The sequence below is a fragment of the Oncorhynchus gorbuscha genome, linkage group LG14, assembly GCF_021184085.1.
Source record: "Oncorhynchus gorbuscha isolate QuinsamMale2020 ecotype Even-year linkage group LG14, OgorEven_v1.0, whole genome shotgun sequence".
Classification (NCBI taxonomy): domain Eukaryota; kingdom Metazoa; phylum Chordata; class Actinopteri; order Salmoniformes; family Salmonidae; genus Oncorhynchus; species Oncorhynchus gorbuscha.
In genome coordinates this window covers 65,100,637-65,122,226 of record NC_060186.1, presented here as the reverse complement: position 1 = coordinate 65,122,226, position 21,590 = coordinate 65,100,637, and the positions used below count along the sequence as shown (strand labels likewise).

Genomic DNA, 21,590 nt, shown 5'->3' with positions numbered 1-21,590 from the left:
CCAGAGCTGTTGCCAGAAAATTGAATGTTAATTTCTCTACCATAGTCATTTTAGAGAATTTGGTAGTATGCCCAAACGGCCTCACAACCGCAGACCACGTGTATAGCGTGGTGTGGGCGAGCTGTTTGCTGATGTCAACGTTGGTGGTGGGGTTATGGTATGGACAGGCATAAGCTACGGACAACGAAGACAATTGCATTTTGTCGATGGCAATTTGAATGCATAGAGATACCATGACGAGATCCTGAGGCCCATTGTCGTGCCATTCATCCGCCGCCATCACCTCATGTTTCAGCATGTTAGTACACAGTCCGATTGTCTCAAGGATCTGTACACAGTACCTGGAATCTGAAAATGTCCGAGTTCTTCCATGGCCTGCATACTCACCAGACATGTCACCCATTGAGCCCGTTTGGGATGCTCTAGATTGACGAGTGACAGCTTGTTCCGGTTCCCGCCAATATCCATCAACTTTTCACAGCCATTGAAGAGGAGTAGGACAACATTCCACGGGCCACAATCAACAGCCTGATCAACTCTATGCAAAGGAGATGTGTCGCACAGTATCAGGCAAATGGTGGTCACACCAGATACTGACTGGTTTTCTGATCCATGCCCCAACTTTTTGATCCATGCACCAACAGATGCATATCTGTGTTCCCAGTCATGTGAAATCCATAGATTAGGGCCCAATGAATTTATTTAAATTGAGTGATTTCCTTATATGAACTATAACTCTGTAAAATCTCTGAAATTGTTGAATGTTGGTTTATATTTTTTTTCATTATATGTCCCATTTCTGCAGCTGTTTTATTTATGCTTCCTCCACAACTCTGGTTTGTATATTGATATATAAAACAATTGTCTATGTCACATTGGCCAGGATATAATAATCACACTTCGTTTAAAAAATTTTAACATGGAGAGAAATTAACTGACGAGTTGAAAAGCAATACAATAATTTGGTTGATCAATTGTCGCTGGTTGATGGGACAGTGCCCCTGGTGGAAAGTCGTGTGGAGAGCATGTCAGCTAGCCTGATGCAGAGTAGCGTGTTTTGGCGCTCTGCTCGCGCCATGACTGCTGCTGCAGTTCTGGAATTCAGGGATTTTTTCAGCGCTTGCTCATTTGCTCAGCCTCTCACGTCTCTGTTACCTTGGCAACATACTTCTGCATGAAAATACCATCTGAGAGAAGCGAGCTGTGCCCACCGCAAAGAACCAAAACGACAACATGTATGTGTCAAGAGCAGTAATGATCCTCACAGAGACTCCCCAACCGCAGTCAATTGGCCACGCATAAGTGAAGCGCTTCATACATGTCATTTGTGATCGGCTGTTAGTTGGCCCTTGGTTTAAAGTTAGGGTAAGTAACCAGGCTACATGTGATTTTTTACATATTTTATTTAACCAGGTAGACCAGTTGAGAACAAGTTCTCATTTACAACTGCGACCTGGCCAAGATAAAGCAAAGCAGTGCGACCCAAACAACAACACAGAGTTACACATGGAATAAACAAACGTACAGTCAATAATAAAAAAATATTTAAAAAAACACGGACAAATCTAAAAAGAACATTGGTCAAAAATGGTGCACTATATGGAGAATAGACTGTCCTTTGGGAAGTAATCTGTAATAGGAAAACGCATCGAATGGAAATTGATACCATGGGCACGCGCACATGCATATGCTCACAAGGCAGAGCAGCGCAAGGATCGGGGACATCATTAAAGAATGTAAAATAATAGATTTAAAAAAAGGGCCCGGGTCGAATCCTGTTTGATTCCCTACTTTACATTTGCGTGGGAAAGATGAAGTGCTGTATGCTTTGCATATATTCTTCCCTCCCAGTTAGTATTGGGTATGATATGTAACCAAATCATTCCCTATAGTGTTATGTGCCAAAATACATTTTTATTAAAGAACATCCAATCGTTAGATGTGGTGAAGGCCAGACTTTTTGACTTGGCAACAACAATCTAGAAGAGTTGTCTAAAGCAGAGACCAACACAATGGTGTCCAGGCTAACCTTTCTGCAATACATCATGAAAACCAGAGGGGTCATTGCCTCATGGGAGAGAAGAGCCTAATGAAATAAGCATCTAAGAGAGCAGGTGTTGGTGGCTTTACAGACTTCAGCTGCATAACAAGTAGCGTGCTTTACCACTCTTGCCTTTGTCAATCAACACAGCCAATTGCCTGAATGAATGCTCCATAAATAAGCAGAATACTTCCTGAGCAATATTTTCAATTATGGCGTACACACACAGCCAGACAGGTAGGAAGAAGTACCAGGAACACGTGGCTCTTTAAGACAGTTGCTTTAAGACACCAATCAGAGTGTCTCATCCCCATGCGCTGTCGTCTGATCCGATGCAATGGACAGACAGTTTGTGAATTTCAACGAGGTGTTTTAGAGGTGCCTGTGATTCCTGTGCCATGTTTAAGAAGCAGATGTATTTTTTGAGAGGGTATACATAAGTAGCCTACTTTCCCTGTAAAGGATATTTGAAACCATTTATTCTTGTTTCAGTTGAGTTAAATCCATTCAAGGTGGATTTGGGAAAGAGAAAACAAGAAAGAAACCAATACTTTGTTGAAATCACACAAATGCTGTTTAGTCTGTCTATAAGCCATGGACATTAAGAGGGCATTTTCATTTAAGCATTGACCAGTCTATCTATACCAGTCTGTGTGTCTGTGCATACAGAGGTTATAGGCTTCTGCTGCACAGATAGCCCAGGCACCCGTTCTCAAATCAGGATCTCAAGGTCAGAACAGAAGTAGGCTACTTCCCATTCTTCCCATCTTATCAGACTGATTCAGAGCTGACACCAGGTGTGAGAAATTTCTGGCTAATCAGTGACATGAATAAATCAACTACCAGGGGGTAAGGAAACCAGCTGTATAGCCTACCTATGCAATCTCAGATTTTGCTATCACTGTCACGACAGTGGTTTCAGCACCATGGACACATGGCTACAATGGAGACACTCTCCAAATGGTGAAAATGTCACTGTTCATGTCCCAAAAACAGATCTAGATATGATCGAAAGGTAAGCCTATAATGCAGCTTGCTCTCAAATAGTTTGAGGCACAGGGCATTGAATGTCACCATTTAGTATTCAACCTAAACAAAAATGCTTTTTATGTCACCTACATGTGGTGTTTTACAGGGTCAGCCATAGTAGTACCGCACCCGGGAGCAAATTGTGATGCGTTCGAAGATATTAGGCTTTCATAATTCCCTGGTAGTCGAAGTGGTGTCTTTTTCGGTTGGGTTTAGCAGCACTAACATAAAACAAAGCATTAAACTGATATTGCACCCTGCAGAGAAGAGTAAACTACATTTCCTAAACGTGTGAAGGCTGTTTTGAAGGATTTTCCCAACTTCGCCACAGGGAGTCAGTAAAACTGGCTACGGTCAGACTCGTTGCAGAATGTAGGTGGTGATCATTGATGAACAACCGACCAAGAGTTCCTGGAGGCAGGACCAACCGACCAAGAGTTCCTGGAGGCAGGACCAAACGACCAAGAGTTCCTGGAGGCAGGACCAACCGACCAAGAGTTCCTGGAGGCAGGACCAACCGACCAAGAGTTCCTGGAGGCAGGACCAACCGACCAAGAGTTCCTGGAGGCAGGACCAACCGACCAAGAGTTCCTGGAGGCAGGACCAACCGACCAAGAGTTCCTGGAGGCAGGACCAACCGACCAAGAGTTCCTGGAGGCAGGGCCAACCGACCAAGAGTTCCTGGAGGCAGGGCCAAACGACCAAGAGTTCCTGGAGGCAGGACCAACCGACCAAGAGTTCCTGGAGGCAGGACCAACCGACCAAGAGTTCCTGGAGGCAGGACCAACCGACCAAGAGTTCCTGGAGGCAGGACCAACCGACCAAGAGTTCCTGGAGGCAGGACCAACCGACCAAGAGTTCCTGGAGGCAGGACCAACCGACCAAGAGTTCCTGGAGGCAGGACCAACCGACCAAGAGTTCCTGGAGGCAGGACCAACCGACCAAGAGTTCCTGGAGGCAGGACCAACCGGATGCTGAGGTACAAGGACAAATCTGCAGTTCATGCAGAACAACACAAAACACCTGCCTTTGGACTTTATATTAACCAGTGGCACTGTTCCAAATAGACTCCTAGCACCTACCTTCTTCCCCTGGGCACTTCATGTACATTTGAAAGGATGGCTATTTCTCTCAGTTATAGGAGAGATATGTCTCAGGTATAGATAAGCAATAAGCTATTTCCCAAAGCCAAATCGACCCTTACGCCCCATGTGCTTCTGGAGATCAGAGGATTTGACAGGTGTTAGTAACATGGCAACAGCTCCACCTTGCTCTCTAATAGGCTAGTTGAAAGTTTTACCATGTTGACTAAACCAATCAAATCCTCTCAGATCTCCACAAGTGCATAGGGCTTAGAGGTTGATTTGGGATTGGCCATGTCTCCAGTATAGGCAAGCAATAGGTATTTCACCACACTTATGAGAACACGCCACCCTCACACCAGGCCTAGAAATTAGTGGGAAAAAAACAGATTTGGGATGACCTTTTTATTGTGGGCCGTTGAAATGCATGGGTGCAAATATCAACAAAGAAAGTTCATGGTTGATGACGCCTGTACATTACATTCTAACAAAGAAACAGATGGTCACTCTGGCGATTTCATTTAATGAATTTTAGTATTCGAATAGACAGGCTCGCAGTGAATCAACGGTAGGGACATGTTTCTCAGCAAAGTTGACAATTCATGAAAAAAGATAAATCAACTCGACTAAAAGTTAAATTGGTTAACAATTTAAAAATCACACCTCTATCACAGTCTAAATCATGTCAACAGCCATACAATACAAGTATATAAGATGATTTAATGGTTAGAAGTAATATAACCAAAAGTAAAGATTAAGATGCAAACCAAAACGTTTAAGAAAATACTTTGAAGCAATGTGACGGTACAGTAACGCACGTCTTGCCAGGACTATCATATGGTAAGTGGATCTAAATACTCAGGCGAAAAAGAAAAGAAATCCAATTGTCTTACTGAACATATCCCAAAATAAAGTGTACAATATGCACACTTGTAGAAATAGAAAATTAAAGTCTATGCTGAAAGTGGATAAATAGCCTGATTGCTCTCGCATGTGGCTCCAAGGCAGAAAGAATAGCCTGATTGCTCTCTCTCATGTAGCTCCATGGCAGAAAGAATAGCCTGATTGCTCCCTCACTCATGCAGCTCCATGGCAGAAAGAATAGCCTGATTGCTCGCTCTCATGCAGCTCCATGGCAGAAAGAATAGTCTGTTAGTCCATGAGTTCCATATTTATGGCAATAAAAATGAAGCCGCTATGAAGTGAGGAGAGAGGGGGGTGGAAGGTTGGGAGAGGGGTTTCATCTTTTTGAAGAGTGCCACTGTGTTCTTCAGTCAACCAATAGGAGAAGGGAGAATTTAATCTCCGTATTTATCAAAAAGTATTTCGCAATCATTTCCTTCTTTCATCAAAGGAGGTTTGACGTGTGGTGTCATTAAGATGCTGCCGTGGGGGTGGGACCTGGGGCAGGTCAGAGGGCTCTCATTGGTTGTTTTTGGCTTTGGCGTGTGTGAGGATGTGAGACTTGAGGTTGGTTGACTGGGCAAACTTCTTATTGCAGCCGTCAAAGGGGCATACGTAGGGCCGGTCACCGGTGTGGATACGAACGTGTGTGCGCAAGTTAAAGTCCAGCGAAAACCTCTTCCCACAGCCCTCAAAGGTACACTGCACACAGGAAGGAGAACATGGATGGACAAAAGGAGGTGTATTAGGATATAGGAGTCAATGGTAAATGTGTGTGCAGTTACCCTACATGCATTTGTCTTATTGCGTCAATCTCATAGGAAAATTTATGCAGACCAGGTACGTACTTGGAAGGGTTTCTCCCCTGTGTGAACGAGTTGGTGACGTTTGAGTTTGGAACTCTCTACGAAGGCCTTGCCACACTCGGCACAGACGTGCACACGAGGCCCGTGGGTGTGGAGATGCTTCCTCATCGCTGAATTGTCCCTGAACATCTTTGTGCAGCCCTGAGGAGAGATTTATAGAAAGTGTTGGTATACCCGATTCCATATACACAGTGTACAAAACATTAAGGACATCTGCTACAGCAACAGCTAGCTAAGAGGTTAAGAGCGTTGGGCCAGTAACCAAAAGGTCAGTGTAGGTGTACACCGGGCCGGCAAGGTGCAATAATCTGCCATTGAGCAAGGCAGTTAACCCTAAACAACTGCTCAACAACTCAATAGGAAAATATTCTTAATGCATGTCTTAATGTATGATCATGAGTCATAATACCTGACGAGAGCACATTTAGGAATACCAACATTTGGCATTTTCTTAAACGACACTAATATAAAGTGCAATATCTGTGTGAAATAAGTATGTAAACATGGCTCAGACATTGTGTATGCTAGAAAGTTTTCATGCAAAGAGAAACATATGTACTTCTTATTTCCCACTCTGGGTTAATGTGATGGACTGTCACTGTTAAGTAGCTCTCTGTAGCCCTTGAGGTCCATCCATCTGTAGTAAGCGCAACAGTTCACTGACAACTTCAGCTTGCTTATATAGAGTGGGTACTACCTGTGCTGAAATGAGTAGGAGAGGACGAAGTTTGTAACGTGCTCTGAGCACTTTCACGAGGTGCTCAAACCCCCGATTCTTCTCAATCACCGAGAATGTGCACATATCTGTGGCTATAAACATACCAATCGCTCTTGTAATTTCTTTGGCCTGGTCAGAATCAGCTGTGAAGAAATGCTTGAATGCAGAGGAGACTCAGCCACGTTTTGTTTGTGTGCATTTCCATCTTCCATTGGTAAGAATACTGCGGTGATGTCGGCATAAATGTGTCAACATGTTTGAGGTGTTGGCAGCTGCATAGGCTATTCTCGTTGAGCAGTGGTGACATGCTCTCGGTCCATCGCCATTGTAAGCTACTGAACTGGTCCATCGCCATTGTAAGCTACTGAACTACCAAACTGGAGATATACGCGATGGAGAATCCTCCTGGTTTGTCAGCCCTATCACTCACCATTGTACAGAAGTAGTTGCCGGCTGCGCCGCACAAAAGGACAGTTTGAAATCCGCCAATTAAGATTTGAATTTTGATAACATGTGCATATGCTCTAGTTGTTGTAACAGAATAACCCAAAATGTTTTCAGCTCAGGTTTACACGAAGGGCATACAACGCAGCGTAGGCATAGCCCACAGTCTGAGTGGTTGCATTTATTATATACTCATTTGGGTTCACAATGCGGACAGAACAGAGGTCCCCGAACCTTTCGAGAATACATGTACCTTAACACCCCTACTGGGCAGGAAAGAAACCGTTGGAAACAGACTACTTACTTTGTGAGGGCAGGCTATCGTCCTGGGCGCGTCGTCTTCTTTTACCTTCCGCGGCTTCATCCTGAGAAAACATTGGATATGGAGTTAACTTTCAGACTATTGCATTCACAGGGAACATAACTCAAAATCATATTTTGTCCATATACAAAATCTAATTAAGCATGTTCAATTCCTAACCAGTGAATATAAACCAGCACCCATGCAAGTGTTCCAGTATGGCTGACAACTGCCGGTTTCCTGCTAGCACGGTGTTAAAGTGCTCTATGTCAGTGTGTTGACAGTGTTCAGAAATATAAAGGCTCTCGTAGAAGGGCCTCTAGAACTTACCACACTGAGTTCTGACCATAGGGACCAGCAGAGGCAGGACAGTAAGAAATATCCGGGCTCAACACTCCCTTTAGGAAGGAGATCGGGCCAGATACCTCTGACATCAACTACAGAAAAGCTGCCTCATCAAGTGCTGCCTTCCAAGACAGGCAGGCAACATGAAGAGAATCACAAATCCTGGCATCTTGCTAAACACCAATTTACAAGGTGAGCTACAAGAGAGCATAGGTGTAAATTATTTGTATGTTAGAGTTTAGGCCAAACAATAGTTTTTTTTATTTGAGGGTGTGTTCACTGTACATACCCTTGGACAGGTGAGTTCAGGCAGATAGACACTGACCTGGCAAACTCTGCCAACTGTTTGGGGTCTGACAGGTCGATGCCAGGTATCCCTCCAGGGGGCAGCTTCTTCCCCGTCATGTATTCAGAGTAGTCCGGAGGGGAATCCTCCCCAATGATCTGTTCTTCAACAACTGACTCATGGTCAATGTCTTTTTTGTCATCTAGGATACAATGCAGGGACTTAACCGAAAATAGCCATACAAGACCGGGCTAAATCATTGCAGTTTGCCCAAGTGCCAGCAGATGGCGATATTGAGTTGTTTCATTGGTATTTATTATGGATCCCAATGACTCTTTCTGGGGTCCAGAAAAATTAAAGCAGTTATAACATTTTAAAAACTTTACATTCACAACAGATTTCACAACACATTAAGTGTGTGCCCTCAGGCCCCTACTTTACTACTACATATACACAACACAAAAAACATATGTACATGTTATCGTGTTTGTATGCACTTGTCTGTGCCTATGTTTGTAGCTTCACAGTCCCCACTGTTCCATACGGTGTATTTTATGTTTGTTTTTTAAATCAAATTTTACTGCATGCATGAGTTACTTGATGTGGAATAGAGTTCCAGTTACTTGTACTGTGGAATAGAGTTCCATGTAGTCATGGCTCTATGTAGTACTATGCGCCTCCCAAACTCTGTTCTGGACTGTGAAGAGACCTCTGGTGGCATGTCTTGTGGGGTATGCTGTGTGCCAGTAGTTCAAACAGACAGCTCGGTCCATTCAACATGTCAATACCCCGCACAAATACAAGTCGTGATGAAGTCAATCTCTCCTACACTTTGAGCCAGGAAAGATTGACATGCATATTAATGTTAGCTCTCAGTGTACATCTAAGGAACAGCCATTGCTGCCCTGTTGAGCCTAAAGTCCCTCTTTGTGACACCTGACCACGCGACTGAACAGTAGTCCAGGTGCGACAAAACTAGGGCCTACCTTGACACACTCGTATCCCCTGTGGACCGGTTCGTATGTAAAACATTCTCCATTCAGGCTGCTAATTAATCACTTTCCTCCTTAACTAATATATCAATTTTTTTAAATATTTATTTAACCTTTAACTAGGCAAGTAAATTAGGAACAAATTCTCATTTACAAATGGCCTAGGAACAGTGGGTTAACTGCCTTGTTCAGGAGCAGAATGACAGATTTTACCTTGTCAACCCAAAACTGGACGATGTCATTACACAGGAGGTCATCTTCTCTCGAATGAGCCATTGATCATATTTTTTTGTTATATTCCTACATAGAGAAATATGGAATTTAGCAGAGGGTCTAACACATTTCTCCTTCTTGTCTGCTTCTTCAGTCCAGGGTGCATTGCATGGTGCTGTTGCAAATGTCAGACTCCACTCAGACACATTGATTGGCCAGTTGAACATGGTTAGACTGTAGACTCCTAAATTGATATTGCCATTTGTTTAGGCAATTTTACAGCCAACCAGCTACTTCACATGCTGATATTGACTATGGTATTGTGTGTAGCTATGTTTGCTAGCTAGCTACCTAGCCAGCTCAGAGAGAGCATTGCGGGTTTTGTAGTCAACTTGAGCTGCCACAGATTTTCACATGTTGCTACCAACCTTATAACAAACATCAAAATGAAACATGTTCACAAAATATGAAGGGGTTTTGGGTGGATTTTTAATACACTCAACCAACCACCCTGCTAAAGATGAGATTTGAACTCGCAAACTTTTTTTTTTTTTTTTTTTTTTATTTCACCTTTATTTAACCAGGTAGGCTAGTTGAGAACAGGTTCTCATTTGCAACTGCGACCTGGCCAAGATAAAGCATAGCAGTGTGAACAGACAACACAGAGTTACACATGGAGTAAACAATTAACAAGTCAATAACACAGTAGAGAAAAAAGGGGAGTCTATATACAATGTGTGCAAAAGGCATGAGGAGGTAGGCGAATAATTACAATATTGCAGATTAACACTGGAGTGATAAATGATCAGATGATCATGTACAGGTAGAGATATTGGTGTGCAAAAGAGCAGAAAAGTAAATAAATAAAAACTGTGGGGATGAGGTAGGTGAAAATGGGTGGGCTATTTACCAATAGACTATGTACAGCTGCAGCGATCGGTTAGCTGCTCAGATAGCTGATGTTTGAAGTTGGTGAGGGAGATAAAAGTCTACAACTTCAGCGATTTTTGCAATTCATTCCAGTCACAGGCAGCAGAGTACTGGAACGAAAGGCGGCCAAATGAGGTGTTGGCTTTAGGGATGATCAATGAGATACACCTGCTGGAGCGCGTGCTACGGATGGGTGTTGCCATCGTGACCAGTGAGCTGGGATAAGGCGGAGCTTTGCCTAGCATGGCCTTGTAGATGACCTGGAGCCAGTGGGTCTGGCAACGAATATGTAGCGAGGGCCAGCCGACTAGAGCATACAAGTCGCAGTGGTGGGTAGTATAAGGTGCTTTCGTGACAAAACGGATGGCACTGTGATAAACTGCATCCAGTTTAATAATAATAATAATAATAATAATATAATAATAATAATATATGCCATTTAGCAGACGCTTTTATCCAAAGCGACTTACAGTCATGTGTGCATACATTCTACGTATGGGAGGTCCCGGGGATTGAACCCACTTCCCTGGCGTTACAAGCGCCATGCTCTACCAACTGAGCTACAGGACCTCCCTAGTTTGCTGAGAAGAGTGTTGGAAGCAATTTTGTAGATGACATCGCCGAAGTCGAGGATCGGTAGGATAGTCAGTCTTACTAGGGTAAGCTTGGCAGCGTGAGTGAAGGAGGCTTTGTTGCGGAATAGAAAGCCGACTCTTGATTTGATTTTCGATTGGAGATGTTTGATATGGGTCTGGAAGGAGAGTTTGCAGTCTAGCCAGACACCTAGGTACTTATAGGTGTCCACATATTCAAGGTCGGAACCATCCAGTGTGGTGATACTAGTCGGGCAAGCGGGTGCAGGCAGCGATCGGTTGAAAAGCATGCATTTGGTTTTACTAGCGTTTAAGAGCAGTTGGAGGCCACGGAAGGAGTGTTGTATGGCATTGAAGCTCGATTGGAGGTTAGATAGCACAGTGTCCAATGACGGGCCGAAAGTGCACAGAATGGTGTCGTCTGCGTAGAGGTGGATCAGGGAAACGCCCGCTGCAAGAGCAACATCATTGATATACACAGAGAAAAGAGTCGGCCCGAGAATTGAACCCTGTGGCACCCCCATAGAGACTGCCAGAGGACCGGACAACATGCCCTCCGATTTGACACACTGAACTCTGTCTGCAAAGTAATTGGTGAACCAGGCAAGGCAGTCATCCGAAAAACCGAGGCTACTGAGTCTGCCGATAAGAATATGGTGATTGACAGAGTCGAAAGCCTTGGCAAGGTCGATGAAGACGGCTGCACAGTACTGTCTTTAATCAATTGCGGTTATGATGTCGTTTAGTACCTTGAGTGTGGCTGAGGTGCACCCGTGACCGGCTCGGAAACCAGATTGCATAGCGGAGAAGGTACGGTGGGATTCGAGATGGTCAGTGACCTGTTTGTTGACTTAGCTTTCGAAGACCTTAGATAGGCAGGGCAGGATGGATATAGGTCTGTAACAGTTTAGGTCCAGGGTGTCTCCCCCTTTGAAGAGGGGGATGACTGCAGCAGCTTTCCAATCCTTGGGGATCTCAGACGATATGAAAGAGGTTGAACAGGCTGGTAATAGGGGTTGCGACAATGGTGGCAGATAGTTTAAGAAATATAGGGTCCAGATTGTCAAGCCCAGCTGATTGCTAGACGTTCACATTATAGACCCACCCAACTTTGCAACAATATTAGCTAACCTTAACCAATAGCCTAACTAATGTTAGGCAGCTTGATAATGTTAGCCATCTAGCTGGAATTCATATAATACAATACATGTTGCAAATTCTAACCATAGTGTACATTTTGCATATTCATAACAAATAGTTTCTAATTCATAACATATAATACAGATTGTAATGTATAACATAGCATACGAAAATGGGTGATGTAGATACACAAGTTACTCCATTTCGTATTATATGTTACGTTTCATATGGTATGTATTGTCTTGGACACCAGCATGATGGTGGAAAATGGTGTTTCATAAAGAAAGTACACATTTTTCACATTTTTTTCCTCCTTCTTACCATTAACTATAGTTAAGAAGGAAATTAACGCATTTGCAGCCTGAATGGAGAATGTTTTAGGTACGAACCGGCTGCATACAATGCGTTTGGACGGTAAGGTGAAACTACTCAATATCGCCATCTGCCGGCCTTTAGGCTACTAATCTGTTTGAAAACAGCAATACAAAAAAACACTGAAGCAATATTTCTAGACAATGGAGCTAGCAGTATAGCTTTGTTTTTACAAAACAGTGAAATACAATGTATACAATAATTGATGCTGATTGAAATAACTACTATGAACATGCATCACCTTGACCCCCCTGCACAGTTTATCAGCTAACGTTGTTTCTCGCTCTGCTGCTAGTCGCATTTTGGTAGCCACGCCAGGAATATGGGTTTACTAGTTAGCCTCGCACGCGAACGGAGAATGTTGATCAATCATGCTGAATCCAAATGCGGTTACACGGTGCTTGTACAATGCAAGCTGTGTAGGGTCGTAGTTTTTAGGAACGTTAACTAGCTTGTGTTGCTAGCCAGCTACTATACTTGATTGAGAACTCGCTAGCTGTCGCGAGTAAAAAAAAAAGTTAACGTTGGCTGGCTATGCAGAAGAAAAGCGTCAATGGGCTTGAAATAACTTATTGGACAATATATTTGGCCAGCCGTTTAAATCGAACAAAACTAAGTTACAGGGTTACTGACCCAGTTATTGTAATCGCGGCTGAAGTAGTTACTTATCAGCAAAGTTAACGTAAGGCATCCAACTAGCTAGTTACGCCGTCGGGGCCTACTCTCTGGAGCCAGCAGCGCGCTTGTACCCCCGACCGCCGCCATCTTCGCCCAGCCGCTCTATCGCCATTTTTTTCGGGCCGCCATACTGGTTCTCGGGGAACATGGCGGCGCCCAGCAACATCTAAAAACATGGCCTCCAAAACAAAAACATTTCAATCTAACCGACACACATTTCTGCACTTCTAAAAGTGATCCCGAATGTGGCTTGGCGAACTAGAAGGGAATAGATTGGTGCAAAACGTCTACGCCCTGCATCAAGGCCTCTTGGCAAGAATCTTGCACAAGTTAACTACCAAGTACAAACAATGCGGGGAGAGAACACAGATAACGTTAGCTACAGTAACATTAGATAGAACCGACAACTTACCCGAAGCCCACATTGTAACAGAGAATTCCCCCTCCATAGTCTTTATTTGTACCTGCTTCTGTTCCCATTTTCTACTGCTTGGTTCTACAGCACCCAAATAACTCTTTTGGCCAGCTTTTTTGCCACTGCCGCCTACCCCTCTCTTCATCCGACCAACAGAGTTTTTCCCGGCTACAGTCACCAGAGTCTGTTCGATGTACTCGTCTTCCACCCCGGGTGCTGGGACGGGGATGAGGATTTGATCCTCGTAACCCCCGTCCGCAAGCATATCCGAATCATCCCCGCCAACAACTTCCTCTCTTGTCTGCACTAGGATCACTTCTTGATGGTGGTGGTGGATCGAATTCGGGTCGTCTGATACCAGCGGCTGGAGTGCTATCATCGGCTGGTCGTCGTCTCCCCCGACCACAGTAGTCTCTACCGGTATCGTTTCCACCTCTATCTCGTGTAACTCCACTAGTTCGGCCGGCATCTCCGAGCCGTCCGCCTCAATATAAAGCGTATCGCCTGATGCCATGTTGAATCCTACCAGCTTACTTCTCAGGCAGCCTGTGCTGTGCTCATTTGCCCCACAACCCCCCCCCCTTGCCCCTGTTGTTCCTCTTCGATGATCAATTATATTGACAAGACAGTCGAGTGACCGCTCTACCGATGAAAATAAATGTCCTCAAAGATGGGAGAAGGCGAGATCAGGTGGGACCATTCTAGCCAATGAGAGGGCATATGCTCGTGTGAAAACTCCGATATAACGTAGTTTTTTTCAGAGTTGCCTAAATGCCATTTGCTTCCACTTATACCAGTGCACTCGTAACAGCCTAACCATTGCGGAACTTATAGTCGAACAAATAAGCCTCACGTTGCAAATAAGCAATTACATTTTTTGTTTACAAAATTCGACACTCTCTTGACCTCCATTCAAAAATTCCTAATTTCGTTGTTTTATTTTTGTGGACAGATTTTTGAGTAAACCCTGTCGCTTCGCCTTTCCCTCTCTGATAACACAAATAACTGTCCCAAGCCACCAATTCCTACACCATAAACATCACAACACCCATGGGGGGTCTGGTGAGGATGCTTAGACCAAAAGTTGCATTCATTTTGATTATGTGTAGAGTGAATATTTTTTTGCTTGCTGAAACATTAATAAGGCCCACAATGACATTGGCCAACTCACTGCTAAACATAATGCACCATAAATCCAAAGCACCATGCTATTTTAAATGCAGAAAACGACTATCACATAGGATACCTACTGGCTTTAGCCACATCTAGTCCATTGGATGTATTTCATAGGCTCGTTTAATGTTTAATATTACACTACACATCAACAGGGAATAGGGATGGATATATTGCAGTTGTTTTTTGTTTCTTGGGTTTTCTACAAATATATGTTTTCTGTAAACATACTCTATATGTGCTCTCTCGAGTGGCGCAGCGGTCTAAGGCACTGCATCTCAATACTAAAGGTGTCATTACAGACCCTGGTTTGATTCCAGGCTGTATCACAACAGGCCGTTATTGGGAGTCCCACAATTGTCCCAGTGTCGTTAGGGTTTGGCAGTCATTGTAATAAGATTTTGTATATATAGTCAAATATATCTGGGCAATTTGGCGTTCTCCTAATCTGACCTCCAGGTGTCAGTATACTCAAGGGGACATTCATCCCTATACTTAACAATTATCTAAATTGATCCCCAATGAATACGCCAAAGATGTTATGTGTTGTTAGAAAGTATGACTAAAACAGAGATATGTTAAAAGGAACAGATAGGCCAAATGATGTTCCTAGTGGCCCATAGTGTATGAATACACAGTCTGACTAGGTGAATGCTTGTGAATAAACACTGAATCAAAGCAGCTAATCAAACACAACTCAAAAAACAGACACAACTCTCACAATCAAAGAGGTCACTTCATTTTTCCAAGACATTGTTCAGTTTTATTTGAAATCATTTTAGTGTGTATATATATATATATATATATATATCATTTTTTTTTTTTTACCAGGAAGCACTTGGTCATAAAAGGAAATAATAAAACAAACAATACTTCACCATATCGTTGCAGCCAATAAACATTTTATTAACAACATGATCACAAATACTGTGGTGTATTATTCTTCTTTTGCTCATAAGATTGCAATATCCAAAGAGCAATAGTTTATATACCACCCTCTCTTTCAGGTTCAAGACCTGTTTTTAAAAATCTTCCAGTCAGTGATTACACACACACATTGTGTTTGGCGAAAAAGGATACAAAACTCTGTAAAAATGTTGAGGTCAGGTCATGAGAAATAAATCCGTATGTGCTTATAATTGTATTTTAAAACAAAATCAAAAGAGAAAAAAAAATTACAATATAAAATATAAAAGGCTGACATAAAATGATTATCATCAGTGTCATTATAATAAGAATTTTGTTACTATTGTCGTCACTAAAACTGCTACTACTTATATTCACACCATTACATCTACAATAATACAAATAATAGTCATATTAATGACAATGATAGTAATAATAATGTCAAACAAACATTTTATAAATAAAAACTCCTAGAAAACCAAGATGTTACTTAATTGAATTTCATAATTGTTTCCTTTAAGACGGGAAACAGAACAGTAAACATTGGTTACCGATGGACAGATAGAGAAAGAAAAAAGAGAAAAACAAGACCAGAGAAAGTGAAAAAAATCAGTGCGAGAGTGTCCTCCATCCATCCCATTCTTCTAAACGTAACGTAAACAAATTGTTCCTGTAGTGTTACAGCAACATTGTCACGTTGCTTTAACATCACAGCAACGTAGAATAAATAAATGGTTGTAGTTCCGGCCTCGATCCTCTCCTTGCCTCCTCAGACACAGCAGTGGTTGCCGTGGGGACAATGGTTCCAAAAGGTACATGACAGATTATGTCGTGCTGATTCTGCTCAGTTCTTGTCTAATGACTGGAAGAGAGAGGAGACACAACAGGAGTGTTACACGTCTTGTCATGGAGATAAGATTTGTTGTCCTGTCAGAGACCAACTCTAGTATATCAGCAGTATTACTTTCAGTTTATATGTCTCTGTCGCCATCTGGAGGATAACATGTCTCACTTCTCCTTCTCTTCCAATAACAACCTCATTTGGTCAGTTCCAAACATAAGTGCAGTAAACTACATACTATAGAGATATTAGCCACAGACAGTACATTTCCTATCGAGACATTATTGGATGAAGTGAATGAGGAACTCAGAGAGATAACGCACCATCAATGATCTCATCCTTCACCTTGTGTAATTCACGAACAACTTCTTCCAAGATTTCCTGTTCAAAGTATAAAAGTGAATCATAACAGGTATATGTTTTCATATTCACAAAGTGCATGTGCCAATAATTCACTTCAGGGCTCCTTACCTGCTTCATTCTGTCAAAGTCTAAGGCATCTGTGTCACTGCTACTCCCCACAGGTCGTACCCTACAGAAACCAAGGAAAACACTCTCACACGACATAGTATCTCAATATATTTATTTTTACAAATGAGAGTAAGCATGCAATATAAAATTATAAGTGCACAAATAATGCATTAAGTGTACAGATGGAAATGTGTACAGTCCTTTACACAGTTAACCAGCCAATCCCTTGATTACATAACCTAATTTTAAGACCTAAGTTGGCAGACTAACTTGGTCCGTCAAGTTTCTCACCTTGATACCAGTGATGACCTCTCTGCAGAGTTGGCTCTGTCCCATGGCTTCTTCACACCATCTGAGAGGGGAAGGAGAAGAGAAGACGGGTCAGGATAGGAAAAATATTACCTCAACATGTACATTTTATTGTGTGTGTGTATACCGCTCAAAAAAATAAAGGGAACACTTAAACAACACAATGTTACTCCAAGTCAATCACACTTCTGTGAAATCAAACTGTCCACTTAGGAAGCAACACTGATTGACAATACATTTCACATGCTGTTGTGCAAACGGAATAGACAACAGGTTGAAATTATAGGCAATTAGCAAGACACCCCCATTAAAAGGAGTGGTTTTGCAGGTGGTGATCACAGACCACTTCTCAGTTCCTATGCTTCCTGGCTGATGTTTTGGTCACTTTTGAATGCTGGCAGTGCTTTCACTCTAGTGGTAGCATGATACGGAGTCTACACCCCACACAAGTGGCTCAGGTAGTGCAGCTCATCCAGGATGGCACATCAATGCGAGCTGTGGCAAGAAGGTTTGCTGTGTCTGTCAGCGTAGTGTCCAGAGCATGGAGGCGCTACCAGGAGACAGGCCAGTACATCAGGAGATGTGGAGGAGGCCGTAGGAGGGCAACAACCCAGCAGCAGGACCGCTACCTCCACCTTTGTGCAAGGCGGAGCACTGCCAGAGCTCTGCAAAATGACCTCCAGCAGGCCACAAATGTGCATGTGTCTGCTCAAACGGTCAGAAACAGACTCCATGACGGTGGTATGAGGGCCCGGCGTCCACAGATGGGGGTTGTGCTTACAGCCCAACACCGTGCAGGACGTTTGGCATTTGCCAGAGAACACCAAGATTGGCAAATTCGCCACTGGCCCCCTGTGCTCTTCACAGATGAAAGCAGGTTCACACTGAGCACATGTGACAGACGTGACAGAGTCTGGAGATGTCGTGGAGAACGTTCTGCTGCCTGCAACATCCTCCAGCATGACCGGTTTGGCGGTGGGTCAGTCATGGTGTGTGGTGGCATTTCTTTGGGGGGCCGCACAGCCCTCCATGTGCTCGCCAGAGGTAGCCTGGCTGCCATTAGGTACCGAGATGAGCTCCTCAGACCCCTTGTGAGACCATATGCTGGTGCGGTTGGCCCTGGGTTCCTCCTAATGCAAGACGATGCTAGACCTCATGTGGCTGGAGTGTGTCAGCAGTTCCTGCAAGAGGAAGGCATTGATGCTATGGACTGGCCCGCCCGTTCCCCAGACCTGAATCCAATTGAGCACATCTGGAGTATCATCTCTTGCTCCATCCACCAACGCCACGTTGCACCACTGACTGTCCAGGAGTTGGCGGATGCTTTAGTCCAGGTCTGGGAGGAGATCCCTCAGGAGACCATCCTCCACCTCATCAGGAGCATGCCCAGGCATTGTAGGGAGGTCATACAGGCACGTGGAGGCCACACACACTACTGAGCCTCATTTGGACTTGTTTTAAGGACATTACATCAAATTTGGATCAGCCTGTAGTGTAGTGGATCAGCCTGCACTTTAATTTTGAGTGACTCCAAATCCAGACCTCCATGGGTTGATACATTTTTGTGTGATTTTGTTGTCAGCACATTCAACTATGTAAAGAAAAAAATATTTAATAAGAATATTTCATTCATTCAGATCTAGGATGTGTTATTTTAGTGTTCCTTTTATTTTTTTGAGCAGTGTATATATATATATATATACAGTGCCTTGCGAAAGTATTCGGCCCCCTTGAACTTTGCGACCTTTTGCCACATTTCAGGCTTCAAACATAAAGATATAAAACTGTATTTTTTTGTGAAGAATCAACAACAAGTGGGACACAATCATGAAGTGGAACGACATTTATTGGATATTTCAAACTTTTTTAACAAATCAAAAACTGAAAAATTGGGCGTGCAAAATTATTCAGCCCCCTTCAGTTAATACTTTGTAGCGTCACCTTTTGCTGCGATTACAGCTGTAAGTCGCTTGGGGTATGTCTCTATCAGTTTTGCACATCGAGAGATTGACATTTTTTCCCATTCCTCCTTGCAAAACAGCTCAAGCTCAGTGAGGTTGGATGGAGAGCATTTGAACAGCAGTTAAGTTCTTTCCACAGATTCTCGATTGGATTCAGGTCTGGACTTTGACTTGGCCATTCTAACACCTGGATATGTTTATTTTTGAACCATTCCATTGTAGATTTTGCTTTATGTTTTGGATCATTGTCTTGTTGGAAGACATATCTCCGTCCCAGTCTCAGGTCTTTTGCAGACTCCATCAGGTTTTCTTCCAGAATGGTCCTGTATTTGGCTCCATCCATCTTCCCATCAATTTTAACCATCTTATCTGTACCTGCTGAAGAAAAGCAGGCCCAAACCGTGATGCTGCCACCACCATGTTTGACAGTGGGGATGGTGTGTTCAGGGTGATGAGCTGTGTTGCTTTTACGCCAAACATAACGTTTTGCATTGTTGCCAAAAAGTTCAATTTTGGTTTCATCTGACCAGAGCACCTTCTTCCACATGTTTGGTGTGTCTCCCAGGTGGCTTGTGGCAAACTTTAAACGACACTTTTTATGGATATCTTTAAGAAATGGCTTTCTTCTTGCCACTCTTCCATAAAGGCCAGATTTGTGCAATATACGACTGATTGTTGTCCTATGGACAGAGTCTCCCACCTCAGCTGTAGATCTCTGCAGTTCATCCAGAGTGATCATGGGCCTCTTGGCTGCATCTCTGATCAGTCTTGTCCTTGTATGAGCTGAAAGTTTAGAGGGACGGCCAGGTCTTGGTAGATTTGCAGTGGTCTGATACTCCTTCCATTTCAATATTATCGCTTGCACAGTGCTCCTTGGGATGTTTAAAGTTTGGGAAATCTTTTTGTATCCAAATCCGGCTTTAAACTTCTTCACAACAGTATCTCGGACCTGCCTGGTGTGTTCCTTGTTCTTCATGATGCTCTCTGCGCTTTTAACGGACCTCTGAGACTATCACAGTGCAGGTGCATTTATACGGAGACTTGATTACACACAGGTGGATTGTATTTATCATCATTAGTCATTTAGGTCAACATTGGATCATTCAGAGATCCACACTGAACTTCTGGAGAGAGTTTGCTACACTGAAAGTAAAGGGGCTGAATAATTTTGCACGCCCAATTTTTCAGTTTTTTATTTGTTAAAAATGTTTGAAATATCCAATAAATGTCGTTCCACTTCATGATTGTGTCCAACTTGTTGTTGATTCTTCACAAAAAAAATAAAGTTTTATATCTTTATGTTTGAAGCCTGAAATCTGGCAAAAGGTCGCAAAGTTCAAGTGGGCCGAATACTTTCGCAAGGCACTGTATATATATTGTGTTGTTCTTGTGTACTATACATTGTGGTATATTTGCGTTGTATACATCTGAAACCCTACTTCTTCAAGGAGGATCTTAAATAAACCTCCGGCCCCAAAAATACACTTGTCTTTTCCTACTAGCACTGACTCTGCTGATAACTACTTTATGGAGGGAAAATGTGTCTGTTATGGCTGTGATATGTGGTTGTCTCATCTCGCTATCTTAAGATGAATGCACTAATTGTAAGTTGCGTCTGCAATAAGAGCATCTGCTAAATGACAAGAATTGAAATGTATATATATATATATATAAACTGTATATGACTGGAGTACCTGTGGCGTTCTGTCCCCCCTTGATGCCGGGGGAAGGGGACCTATTGGGGTCATCCTGCAAAACAACAGGACAAATATATTGACGTCAACTAAGGAGAAGTGAGTCATAAATGTAATGATAAAAGAGTCATAAGTCACTGTAACATTAGTTAGCATCACTCACGATTTGGTTGTCCTCAGGCTTCTCTGATGCTGCTTTCCTTCTGAGGGCAAGAAGAAGCCTCAAGTCAGAGCCTCATTCAGTTTGATATCAAAGTTGTACATTCAATATGTCTGACGGTCCCCTCCACATATGACTAGACATTATTTTGAATAGAAACGTCTGTCCTAACTAGAGGGCTACGTTTCTGTGGGACCTGCAGGACCAGATTGAGATCATTGCGGCGCTGTCAGCATTTTTCATGCTGCAGTTGGGTCAGACAGGCAACTTTGAGATGAAAATATTTTTGTTGTACCGCAGATGATTTGGAAACGTTCATCTTTCTGCTTTGTATACGTTAGCATACTTACTGTATTAAAAGCACATATTTGTTGCATTATTCACATACTCAGAATTTGCTGCTTCAAGTTAAGTAGCCTACCTCTCCTTTCCTAGTTGGGAGTGCAAGATCAAGTGCACCTAGTATACACTACCGGTCAAAAGTTTTAGAACACCTACTCATTCCAGGGTTTTTCTTTCTTTTTTACTATTTTCTGCATTGTAGAATAATAGTGAAGACATCACAACTTTGAACTAACACATCATGTAGTAACCAAAAAAAGTGTTAAACAAATCTAAATACAGTGCCTTGCGAAAGTATTCGGCCCCCTTGAACTTTGCGACCTTTTGCCACATTTCAGGCTTCAAACATAAAGATATAAAACTGTATTTTTTTGTGAAGAATCAA

At 42.9% G+C, this 21,590-nt stretch overlaps 1 protein-coding gene and 1 pseudogene across 4 annotated transcripts; both read right to left on the bottom strand.

The window, feature by feature from the left end:
• Window positions 1–4,542: 4,542 nt before the first annotated feature.
• On the bottom strand, window positions 4,543–13,977 carry LOC123995290 (transcriptional repressor protein YY1-like). 4 transcript variants are annotated; one of them, XM_046298800.1, is made up of 5 exons: window positions 13,346–13,977; window positions 8,055–8,205; window positions 7,388–7,448; window positions 5,904–6,062; window positions 4,543–5,757 (listed from the first exon to the last, which is right to left on the bottom strand). In XM_046298800.1, exons 1-5 carry the CDS (start codon window positions 13,860–13,862, stop codon window positions 5,575–5,577), a joined length of 1,071 nt encoding a protein of 356 aa, XP_046154756.1. In that variant the 5' UTR covers window positions 13,863–13,977; the 3' UTR covers window positions 4,543–5,574. The 4 variants fall into 4 exon arrangements, with proteins under 4 accessions (XP_046154756.1, XP_046154753.1, XP_046154754.1 ...); XM_046298797.1 differs by having other exon boundaries at window positions 8,019–8,217; window positions 13,346–13,970; XM_046298798.1 differs by having other exon boundaries at window positions 8,019–8,205; window positions 13,346–13,963.
• A 1,426-nt stretch (window positions 13,978–15,403) lies between these two features.
• The window catches only part of LOC123995289, a 131,113-nt pseudogene continuing 124,926 nt past the window's right edge, over window positions 15,404–21,590 (bottom strand).

Excerpts from the sequence above, each read along its gene's own strand:
- LOC123995290 (XM_046298797.1), bottom strand. The coding sequence starts at position 13,862 with ATGGCATCAGGCGATACGCTTTATATTGAGGCGGACGGCTCGGAGATG. Across the intron at positions 8,218-13,345 it reads TGTTACAATGTGGGCTTCGG|ATGACAAAAAAGACATTGAC; the intron begins GTAAGTTGTCGG and ends ATTGTATCCTAG. Across the intron at positions 5,758-5,903 it reads CAGGGGAGAAACCCTTCCAA|TGTACCTTTGAGGGCTGTGG; the intron begins GTACGTACCTGG and ends TCCTGTGTGCAG.